Below are 12,462 nucleotides of genomic sequence, written 5' to 3'. Positions count from 1 at the left end.
CACTGCTGACGAGGCTGACTTTAGCCGTCCACTGCTCATTGGTCCCTGCATCGATTGATGTGCTGGTCTTTGCAGAGGAATAGCGAGGGTTCAAACGTTACCATGGTAACTCGCAGGTTTGATGTCATGGAAGTGACAGGGAACGTTATTGGTTCATCTGGAAGACTCAGCTAGTTGGGGTGGGGGGGTGTGGTGGGCCAATTGATGCTCCAAATGAATGAGGAACAGGAGTGGATCACGTGCCCCTTGAGTCAGCCCCTTAGCTGATAGTGGTAGTAGTCCAATCACATGAGTCGAGTATGATGTTCTCCAAAGGGATTATTCCCTTAATGGAGAACACTTATGTGTGGATTTGTTTAACGTGAGGAGGCTGATGCATGGGCAGCCACCACGTGGTCCTTGACCGATCGGGGACAAGGTCCAGTGGTGTGGAGTGGAAGACAGCTGGGAACCCTTCACTGTTGCAGCCTTCCTCCGCCTTCACTGCTGTTGTGACGTGTCACCATCTTCCACCGGCTCCACCACTGAAATCTGGGTGGGAACACTTTTTGCTTGGAGCCTCCCCTTGGCCCCACCAGGAGCGAAGCATCGCTCTCTGGATCTCAGGATCTCACAAGTCTCTCTAACTGGGAGAGTCCAGTACCAGAGGGCATGGTTTGAGAATAAGGGGTAGGTCATTTAGGACAGAGTTAAGGAAAAACTTCTTCTCCCAGAGAGTTGTGGGGGAGCTAGATAGGTATCTTATGGATAGGGGAATCAAGGGATATGGGGACAAGGCAGGAACCGGGTATTGATAGTAGATGATCAGCCATGATCTCAGAATGGCGGTGTAGGCTCGAAGGGCCAAATGGTCTACTTCTGCACCTATTGTCTATTGCCTACCATTGACGATCTTTGGAAAAGCCCTTTGCTGATTCAGTTTTGTAGCTAACCTCTTCCAGTGTGGTCTCAGGAAACATCTAAAGCAGGGGTGTCAAACTGATTTTAGGTCACGGGCCGGATTGAGCAAAATGCAGCTTCATGCGGGCTGGATCAGTCGGACGCGTGCGAACGCAGCTTTCGTTGCCTCCGTTTTTTCAGCCTGCTCTCATGTGTCTCAGTCTCTGCTATAACTACAAAGTGTTTCACTTTACAAATTCCGTTTCTTATGAAGAAGACTGCCGAACAAGACTGCCGAATAAACACTAAAAACCCTGAAAACCTGGTACCTGAATAAACTCAGCATTAGCCATATCATACGCCATAGGCGCTTCGATTACTGGGGCCAGCTTTAATAGTAATTAGATATTATCTCGCGGGCCAAAGATAATTCCACCGCGGGCCACTGAACAGTGTTAACATACAAATTAATACAATGTGAACACGCAAATTAGGAACTGGGTGGCACTATAGCACAGCGGTTAGTGAAACACTTTACAGGGCCAGCGATCACGATGGGTTTCAATTCTCGCTGCTATCTGTAAGGGTTTTGTATATTCTCCCTGTGACAGTGTGGGTTGCCTTCCACTTTATAAAGATGTATAGTTTAGGGTTAGAATGTTGTGGGCATGCTATGTTGGCGCCAGGAGCATTACGGCACTTATGTGCTGATCTTCATAAGACGTAGCAGCAGAATTAGCCATTTGGCCCATTGAGTCTGCTCTGGCATTCCATTAAGGCTGATTTATTATCCCTCTCAACCCTATTCTCCTGCCTTCTCCCTGTAACCTCTGATGCCCTTACTAATCAAGGACCTATCAACTCACCATAAACATATCCAAAACCTTGGCATATTCTGTGCTTCTCGTTGACACAAACCGCACATTTCACTGTGTGTTTTGATGTTTCAATAGCTGTTTGACAAATAAAGCTAATCTTTAATCAAATCATTAAATCTTTGGTATTCAGACTCTGGTATCAAATATCCAAATAACTCAACAGCAGGAAGAGGATTAGAGCACCCACCCTCGTGGATTCCCCCGAAGACGTGTAGCTTCGGCCGCACTCGCCTCTGTACTGTGTTTAGGAGCTCGACACAGCCTACTCTCTGCAGTTCCTTGGGAACCCAGTCTCGGAAACCTAGAAACAGAAGCAAAACCATAGTAGCAGGGTCAGGCAAGAAGGTTCCCTTTCAAATAGAGCTGTTCATCAGGCAGTAGATGGTTAATGGATTGGCATGGGTAACTTCACGCACCACAACTTTGAAATGCTTCTATGGCCTAAAGACTCACTTTCAAGCACTTTAAAACTCACAGTTCCGGTATTTGTTATTTGCATATAGTTTTCCGTAGATTTATTTACTTTGGCGATACAGCATGGAGTCGACCCTTCTGATCCTTTGAGCCATGCTGCTCCAGCGACCCCACAATCCCAATTAACCCTAACCAACATGGTACGTCTTCGGGCCGTGGGAGGACCCTGGAAAACCCAGGCATTCCAAGGGGAGGACGTACAGACTTCTTACAGAAGACATTGGAATTGAACTCATAAAGTTCAGAGCAGTAACAGCTACGCTACCGTGGCATTTTGGAGTAAAGGAGGATGAGAAGTGACTTGTTGGAGGTGTACAAGATGATAAGAGGCTTAGACAGAGTGGGCAGCCAGAGGCTTTTTTTCCAGGTGGAAACAACTAATAGAAAAGGACTGAGAGATTGAGTTTCAGAACCATAAGGTAATATTGTAACTCTATAAAACTCTGTCTGTACCAGACTTGGAATAAAATGTTCAGTTCTGGTCAACTCATTATAGGAAGAATGTGGATGCTCCATAGAGGGTGCAGAGGAGATTTACCAGGATGCCACCTGGACTAGAGAGCATGTTTCTTGAGGATAGGTTGGGCATCCTAGGGCTTTTCTCTCTGGAGCAAAGGATGATGAGAGGCAACATGACAGAGATCAAAATTTTTGATAGATGAATAGAGACATTGATGGAGTTTATAGCCAACATCTCTGTCCCAGGGTACAAAAGGCTGAAACAAAAAGACATATTTTAATATAATCGGAGGAAAGTACCAGGGGTGGGGGGAGATGCCAGATGTAAAGGCTATTTTTACACAGAGAATGGTGGGTATGTGGGACACATTGGTAGCAGATATAGATACATCAGAGATATATAGGAAACTCTAAGATAGACACAAGGGTGATAGGAAAATGGAGTACGTAGGAGGGAAGGGTTAGATCGATTTTAGTAGTTACAATGTTGGCACAAAATTGTGGGTCAACAGGCTTGTACTCTGCTGTACTATTCTACACTCAGTGGTCATTTTATTAGGTGTGTCTTGTTCCTGATAAAGTGGTCTCTGAGTGCATGTCCATGGTCTTCTGCTGCTGTAGCCCGTTCTCTTCAAGTTTTGACATGTGCGTTCAGAGATGCTCTTCTGGACACCACTGTTGTAACACATGGTTATTTGAGTTACTCAGACAACTCCTCTTAATTACCCCTCAAACAGGACCCCACTAAGGAGCACCAGTCCATTGCCTCCCACACCATCACCAACCTTTTGACTCTGGGAATCTCCCATCTACCACTACCAACCTCATAGTTCCCACACCCTGCACCTCCCATTTCTATCTCCTACCCAAGATCCATAAACCTGCTTGTCCAGGTAGACCCATTGTTTCAGCTTGTTCCTGCCTCACTGAACCCATATCTGTATACCTTGACTGTGTTTTATCCCCCCCGGTTCAGTCCTACCTACATCCGTGACACTTCACATGATCTTTTCAATGATTTCAAGTTCCTTGGCCCCAGTTATCTTATTTTTTCTATGGATATCAGTCCATATACACCCCCATCCCCTAGCAGGAAGGCCTCAAATCTCTCTGTTTTTCTGGAAACCAGACCTAACCATTTCCCCTCCACCACCACTGTTCTCCACCTAGTAGAACTTGTCCTCACTCTCAATAATTTCTCCTTTGGCTCCTCTCACTTCCTTCAAACAAAAGGTGTAGCCATGGGCATTCAAACAGGTCCCAGCTATGCCTGCCTATTTGTTGGCTACATGGAACAGTCTATGTTCCAAGCCTACCCTGGTGACTGTCCTGCACTTTTCCTATGCTTCATCGATGACTGCATTGGTGCTGCTTCCTGCACCGGCGCTGAACTCGTCCACTTCATCCACTTTTCCTCCAACTTCCACTCTGCCCTCAGATTCACCTGCTTCATTTCCAACACCTCCCTTCTCTTTCTCTATCTCCAGAGACAGCGTATCCACCAATATCTATTACAAACCCATGGATTCTCATATCTACCTAGACTACACCTCATCCCACCCTGCTACTTGTAAGAACACCATCTGCTTTTCTCAGTTCCTCCCTCTCCACCACATCTGTTCTCAGGATGAGGCTTTTCATTCTAGAATGAAAGAGATGTCCTCCTTTTTCAAAGAAAGGGGTTTTCCTTCCTCTACCGTCAATGCTGCCCTCAACCACATCTCTTCCATTTCACACATGTCTGCTCTTACCCCATCCTCTCTCCACCCTACCAGGGATAGGGTACCTCTTGTTCTCACCTACCACCCCACCAGCCTCCACGTTCAACACTTAATTCTCAAAAACTTCCACCACCTCCAATGGCACCCCACCACCAAGCTCATCTTTCCCTCCCACTTTCTACTTCCTGCAGGGATCGCTCCCTACACGACTCCCTTGTCCATTCGTCCCTCCTCCTGGCACTTGCCCTTGCAAGTGGAACAAGTGCTACACCTGCCCCTACACCTCCTCCTTCACTACCATTCATGGCCTTAAACAGTCCTTCCAGGTGAGGCAACACTTCATGTATGAGTTTGTTGGGGTCATCTACTGTGTTTGATGCTCCTGGTGTGGCCTCCTCTCCATCGGTGAGACCCGACATAGATTGGGAGACCGCTTTGCTGAGCACCTGCGCTCCATCCACCAGAACAAGTAGAATCTCCCAGTGGTTATCTATTTTAATTCTACTTCCCATTCTGATATGTCCATCCATGATGAGGCCACACTTAGGTTGGAGGAACACCACCTTATATTCTGTTTGGATAGCCCCCAAACTGATGGCATGAACATCAATTTCTCAAACTTCTGCTAATGCCTCCCAACCGACTCCCACCCTTCTCTATTTCCCATCCCCTTTGCAATCTCTCACGTCATCTCCTTGTCCACCCGTCGCCTCCCTCTGGTGCTCCTTCCTCCTTTATCTTTCTTCCATGGCCTTCTGTTTCTTTCACCAGTCAACTTCCCAGCTCTTTACTTCATCCCTTCCCCTCTGGGTTTCACCTTGAGTGTGTCTCTCTCTCCCCTCCCCCCCATCTTTCAAATTCCTCAGCTTTTTTTGCTCCAGTCCTGCCGAAGGGTTTCGGCCCGAAATGTCGACTGTACTTTTTTCCATAGATGCTGCCTGGCCTGCTGAGTTCCTCCAGCATTTTGTGTGTGTTGCTCCAATTTCCAGCATCTGCACATCTTCCTTGTTTACTGTCACTTTCCTGTCAGCTTGAACCAGTTTGATGATTCTCCCCTGACCTCTTTCATTTAAAAGACTCTTAGATAGGCACTTGAATGACAGAAAGATGGAGGGCTACATGGGAGGAAAGGGTTCGATTGATCTCAGAGTAGGTTAAAAGGTCAGCACAACGTTGTGAGACAAAAGGCCTGTACTGTGCTGTAGTGTTTTTCTTCCCATGCCGATGGTACACATAGCAATTGTGGAAACACAATGCGCCTAAAATAGGAACTGAACTTCCAGACCTCTGGCTCGGAGACAGGAATGTTGCCTGATCAGCCGCAGGTGAAGTTAGTACCGCTGCCTTAATCGCTTACCCAGTGGTGGACCATGAGTCATGAGAACGTCGATACCCTCTGGAATTAGATTCCACTTGTCGAGGAGGGACTGACCTCGAGGCAGATTGAAGCCCCAGCCATTAAACCAGGGGGTCCTGAAAGAGAGAGAGAGAGAATCAAACGTATCATAAACACAAAAGATTCTGCAGATGTTGGAATTCCAGGGTAACACACACAGCAGGCAGCATCTACAGAGAGGAATAAAGTGATGACCTTTCAGGCCGAGACCTTCCATCAGGAATGGAAAGGAATGGGGAAGAAGGCAGAATAAGAATGTAGGAGTACAAACTAGAAGAGATAGGTGAAGCCAGGTTGGGGGGGGGGGGGGGGATGAAGTAAAAAGCTGGGAGGTGATAGGCAGAAAAGGTAAAGGGCTGAAGAAGGAGGATTCTGATAGGAGGGGAGAGTAAACCATGGGAGAAAAGGAAGGAGGAGGGGCACCAGATGGAGGCAGGTGAGTAGAAAATAAGAGTTAAGAGGTGAGCCTGAGTGGGCAATTGAAAAAGAGAAAAAGGGGAGGGGAGGGGAGGGGGAAAATATTACCAGAAGTCAGAAAATCAATGTTCATGCCCTCAGGTTGAAGGCTACCAAACATATTAAACATACATAAATCTTATCTGTAGTGCTTTATGCCCCAATCAGCCGCCTGCAGTGAGATTTAGAGATTAAAAGATTAGCTTTATTTTTCACATATACATGGAAACATGAAAACAGACAGTGACAATCCAAGGATGTGCTGGGGCCAGCCCTCGGGTGTCATCAACTTGGCGTGCCCACAGCTGAGGGTAACACGGTAGCGTAGAGGTTAGTGCATCGCTTTACAGTGTTGGCGATCGCCGATAGGGGTTCAATTCCCGCTACTGCCTGCAAGGAGATTGTACACCCCCTCCCCCAATAACCTTGTGTGTTTCCTCTGGGTGTTCTGGTTTCCAGCTGCATTCTAAAGACGTACGGGTTAGGGTTAATGAGTCGTGGCCATGTGACGTTGGTATGAACTCATGGCGATACTTCTGGGTTGCCCAGCACAATCCTCACTGACTTGATGCATCGCACTATATGTTTCGACGTTTACGTGCCAAAGAATTAACTAAAACCAATAAGGCAACTTACTAACCCTGTCTGTTACAGAGAAAGTGCAGTGCAGGCAAATGGCAAGATGGAAGGCTGTAACAAGGTAGACTGTGAGATAGCGTGCCCGTCTAATTGTGCAAGGGGACTGTTCTAGCACCTGACAACAGTGGGATAGATAGACACACACAGAGTCTGCTGGGGTGAAGATAGAAGAGAGAATCTCCAGGGTGGGTGGGATCTTTGCTTATGCTGGCTGTTTTACTGAGGAAGTGTTATAGACAGTCCAAGGAGAGGAGGAGAGGCTGGTTCCCATGACGTGCTCTACTGGAACCAGAACTGCTGCTTGTCAATCGGTGACTGATCACCTCTGTGCTTGTTGAACAAGTCACTGGAGGATTAAGTCATTTCTTTTCTGTTGCCTGAGTGTTTTGAACACCAACAGCAATTGATCATTGACTATGGATCTGCTTTTGTGGGAGCACCTGGGGTTTCGGTAACATGCCCAGACAACGTGAGGAAGAAATACCATGGGTGCCGTGGCAGCGTAGTGGTTAGCACAATGTTATTACAACTCGGGGCGTTGGGAGTTCACAGCTCAATTGTGGTACTGTCTATAAGGAGTCTGTACCTTCTCCCATGACTGCGTGGGTTTCCTCACACTGTCCAAAGCTGTACCGGTTAGTAGGTTAATTTTTCATTGTAAATTGTCCTGTAATTATTTATTTGTAGGGTTGTTCGCCGAGCCTGGAGGTTACGTTGAAAACATTTCATCGCCAGTCAAGGTGACATCATCAGCGTTCAATTGAGTGTTGTTCCTGCTGCGTGCTCACATTTCTATTGGTTTAACTTGTTCTGGTTGGCTGGCTGTCATGCTGGCCACTAGGAACCTTTAGGTTCCGGCCAACCGATTAGCTGAGTGATCTCCACTGGCACGTATCCCTGGTTATACTTATACTTTATTGTCACCAAATTGATACTGGAGCCTACAGTCATCACAGTGATATTTGTTTTGGCGCTTCGTGCTCCCTGAAGTACAAATCGAAGTAAATATAATAAAAATTTAAATTATAAATCATAATTAGAAAATAGAAAAGGGAAAAGTAAGGTAGTGCAAGTCAGGTCCAGATATTTGGAAGGTACGGTCCAGATCCGGGTCAGGATCTGTTCAACAGTCTATCACAGTTGGAAAGAAGCTGTTCCCAAATCTGGCCGTACGAATCTTCATGCTCCTGAACCTTCTCCCGGAGGGAAGTGGGACAAAAAGTGTGTTGGCTGGGTGGGTCTTGTCCTTGATTATCCTGGCAGCACTGCTCCGATAGCGTGCAGTGTAAAGTGAGTCCAAGGATGGAAGATTGGTTTGTGTGATGTGCTGGGCTATGTTCACGATCTTCTGCAGCTTCTTCCAGTCTTGGACAGGACAGGACAGTTATCAGTTGTTGTGAGCGTTGATCCCTCCAGTGTCCACGGCTCACCACTTGGCCCCAATCCCGCAGATGCATAGCTTCATAAATTGCATCCAATTCAATCTGCTTGTTAATCGTGTCTTCCAATGAGAACCAGGTTCTAAGAATTTTCTTTATTTCTCGTTTTGTGCTTTTGCCAGGATTGTTGTAGTTTCCTGTGATTAGGTTAGGGTTAAATCAGTGGGGTGCTGGGTATCACGGCTCATTGGGCTGGAAGGGCCTGTTCTCCGCTGTACTGCTAAATAAATAAAACACAGAAAGCTAATGCCTTCCGGTGAGTCCTCACTGTCTGACCGTAACTTCATACTTGGTCCAAATGCAAGGATCTATCAGTCAATTCTGTTTGTAGGGAAACACTGTACATTCATCCATCCTGAAGGTCTCTTTGCAACACAGTTTATTTGACCTTCTGTGGTCAATATTCAATTACAAGTCCTCAGAACACAATTAGCACACTTCAGTCAAAAGGCACGACTGGGTGATTTAATAAAAGGCTGTCTATCCAACACAAAGGAGTCATGTTCAAGGCTAATAGGAGAGTGAATCTCAGTGTCTTTTTTCTGCACCGATAGTCAAGGCAAATGGAATGAGGCGAGTTTGGCGTTCTACCCGTCCTACCCGTTCTACCCGTCCTTCACCATTGCGTGCCTTTAATGCACTTCTCAAAAACTGCTTGTGAATGTCTGAGAGGAATTCCCTCCACATTAATCTGTGTTAGTGTTGCTTTAACATAGACACATGCATTGAGATACAGTGAAAAGATTCGGGTTAGCGGTTAGCGCAATGGCTTTACAGTGCAAAATGATTGATCACCGATCAGGGCTCAATTCCAGCCGCTGTCCGTAAAGAGCTTGCACCTTCTCGGTGTGATCACGTCAGATTCCCCCGCACGCTCCGGTTTCCTCCTGCATTTCAAAGGAGCACGGTCTGGGTTAGTGAACTGTGGGCATGCTACGCCTGCAGCATGATTCTCAGATCGTGTTGGTCTTTGACGCAAAAACGACTCAAGTCACTGTAGGTTTTGATGTTTCGATGTAGACGTGACAAACAAAGCTAATGTGAAAGAAGATTTTATTTGTGTGCCACCACGACAGACCATTGAGATAGAATAAAGAAAACTGAGTGCAGAGTGTGGCGTGGCGTAGCAGTTACAGAGAAAGCATAGTCCAGGTAGACAGCGTGCAGGGGCCATGAGGTAGATTGGGAGATCAAGAGCTCACGGATTTATCAGGTTCAAACATCCTATCCGGATATTATGGCTTGGAACGGCAACTGCTCTGCCCCAGACTGTCAGGAACTGAGAGTTACGGACACACCTTAGCACATCAAAAACTAACCTCCTCTCCATGGACTCTGTCTACACTTCCCGCTGCCTCAGTAAAGCAGCCAACATAATCAAAGACCCCCACCCCCACCCCTGGATATTCTCTCTCCCCTCTTCCATTGGGCAGAAGATACAAAAGCCTAAAACTATGCACCACCAGGCTCAGGGACAGATTCTATTCCACTGTCATCAGACTCTTGAAAAGACCTATTGTACAATAAAATGGACACAACCCACCTTGCTATCTACTTTAATGTTTGGCTGCACTGCATGTTTTCAGTGGCTTTTACACTTTATTCTGCATTGTTATTGTTTTACCTTATTCTAGCTTAGTGCACTGTGTAAATGTGCATGGTAGCATAGTGGTTAGCACAACGTTTTACAGTACCAACGGCCCAGGTTCAGTTCCTGCCTTTGCCTGTATGTTCGCCCCGTGACCACATGGGTTTCCTCCAGGTGCTCCGGTTTCCTCCCACAGTTCGAAGACGTACCAGTTGGTAGGTTAATTTGTCATCAACTGTCCTGTGGTTAGGCTAGGGTTAAACTGGTGGGCTGCCGGGTGGCATGGTTCGAAGGGCTGGAAGGGCCTATTCGATTTGTTTGTGATGAGATACAGAGCAATATCAGACCTTCTGGCCCTTCCAGCCATGCCACACAGCACTCCTAGCCTAATCATAGGGCAATTTACAATGCCATCTCATTGGCTCTTCACACAACCCTGGAACATCTGGACAGCAAAGGTACATACATCAGGATGCTCCTTATTGATTACAGCTCAGCATTTAATACCATCATCCCCTCAAAACTAGTCAGAAAAGACCTGGGCCTCAATACTCCTTTGTGCAATTGGATCCTGGATTTCCTCGCCTCAGTCAGTTCAGATTGGCAAAAACATCTCCTGCACAATCTCCATCAGCACTCCCGGAGCACCACAAGGCTGTGTGCTTAGTCCCTGTCCTACTCACTTTACACCTATGACTGTGTGCCTAAATACAGCTCCATATAATCTACAATTTTGCTAATGACACTGCTGTTGTGGGCCATACCAAAGGTAGTGATGAATCAGGAGGGAGATTAAAAATTTTGCTGAATGGTGTTATCTGTGCATGGAAGGATATGTAGGCTTCTTTGTTTTCCTTACACTTTCTTCTTTGTTCCGTAAGATTCAGAATTACTTCTGTCATCCATTTCTTTTTCGCTTTTTTCTGATGTTTGGGCATCACCTCTTGTGCTGCTTGTGTAATGCTGTCTTTGATGTTTTCCCATTGCTGTTCTATAATAGTGATGTTTTGTAGAGCCTCAAATTTGTTCTTCACTGTTATTTGGAATTCATTTTTGTTGTCACTTTTTTTTCACGTCCCAAATTCAGCCTTGGCTCTACTCTTGGTCTTTTAAGCTTTCGGAGTCTCAGGTACATCACGCTGATTATTGGTACGTGATCACTGTAGCAGTCGGCACCTGGATATATTTTGCATGATTTCAGAGCATTTCTATACCTTCCCCTTATAAGCATGTAATCAATTTGGTTTCAGGTGTTATCCCCTGGGCTCTTCCATGCCCATAGTTTTCTCGGGTATTGCTTGAAGACGGTATTACCAATTATATAAACTTTTTCTGTGACCCATGCAGCTAGCCTCTCTCATTTCTCTCACCTATGCTGTAATGCCCATTATTGTCCTTGTCCCTGGTCTTGCCTACGTTTGCGTTGAAGTCACCTTGAATAATGGTATTTTCTGAGCTTTTACATTGTCTTAATGTTGTTTCTAGTTCGTCATAATATTGTTTGATGTTTTCTTCACTGCTGTCTGCTGTTGGGGCATAAACTTGTACGATGTTAATGTCAAAAGGTTTTGCATGTAGTTTCACAAGTAACATTTGATCTGATATTGTCCAATAGCCTTTTATTGACTTTGCATGTTCTTCATCTAACATAATTCCAACATTTTTTTCATGTATTTCTCCTCCTGAGTAAATAAGTGATGGTATATCCCTCTGAGTTTGTTTTACCAGCTCCTTTCCATCTCATCTCGCACATTCCCAAGATGTTGATTTTTAATCTTTCCATTTCCTGTTTGATGTTGTCTAGTTTACCAAGGCTGGTTAAGTGTTCTTACATTCCAGGTTGCTAGTCTGATCTTCTTTGCTTTTAATCTGCTGATAGTCGCTGGATAACCGTCGAGGTTCACCTGTGATGCACGAGATCGACTACCGGATGAGGCTCCTTCGGTGAAGGCTCCATTCACATCTTTGAGCTGAGAGACAGTTCAAAGATGTGAATAGAGAGACATGATTGCCTACGCCAAACAGCAAAGCACCTGAACTTGAGTGGTAATAACAATAATCTCTCACTTAATGTCAGTAAGACCGAGGAACTGATTGCAGACTTTAGGACAGGCAAAGCAAAGGTCCATGAGCCAGTACTCATTGGAGGATCAGAAGTGGAGATGTTCAGTAACTTTAAATTCCAGGGGTCATTACCTTAGAAGGCCTGTCCTGGACCCATCATATAAATATAATTGCAAAGAAAGCACTACAATGCCTCGACTTCCTCAGGAGTTTGTGGATACTCGGCATGGCATCAAAAACCTTGGCAAACTTCTATAGCTGTGTGGTGGAAAGTGTGCTGACTGGTTGCATTACAGTCTGATATGGGAACATCAATGCCTTTGAGTGGAAAATCCTGCAAAAGGTAGTGGATTCGGCCCAGTGCATCACTGGTAAAGCTCTCCCAACCATTGAAGGCATCTACATGAAACTGTAAAGAAGCAGTGTCTATCATCAAAGACCCTCACCACCAAGGCCATGCACTTTTCTT

General features: G+C 45.8%; 1 protein-coding gene across 3 annotated transcripts in view; it reads right to left on the bottom strand.

Moving 5' to 3' along the window:
* Positions 1–12,462, bottom strand: part of mpped2a (metallophosphoesterase domain containing 2a) — a 201,270-nt gene that overhangs the window by 11,072 nt on the left and 177,736 nt on the right. For all 3 annotated transcript variants that reach the window (XM_073049866.1, XM_073049869.1, XM_073049868.1), the window contains exons 5-6: positions 5,769–5,884; positions 1,945–2,058 (exon numbers count right to left, since the gene is read on the bottom strand). In XM_073049866.1, the coding sequence (XP_072905967.1) occupies positions 1,945–2,058; positions 5,769–5,884 (230 nt within the window). The remainder of the gene's footprint in view (positions 1–1,944; positions 2,059–5,768; positions 5,885–12,462) is intronic.

Source organism: Hemitrygon akajei, chromosome 6 (genome assembly GCF_048418815.1).
Source record: "Hemitrygon akajei chromosome 6, sHemAka1.3, whole genome shotgun sequence".
Classification (NCBI taxonomy): Eukaryota; Metazoa; Chordata; class Chondrichthyes; order Myliobatiformes; family Dasyatidae; genus Hemitrygon; species Hemitrygon akajei.
The sequence above is the reverse complement of the archived record's forward strand: the minus strand, read 5'-3'. Positions and strand labels throughout refer to the sequence as shown.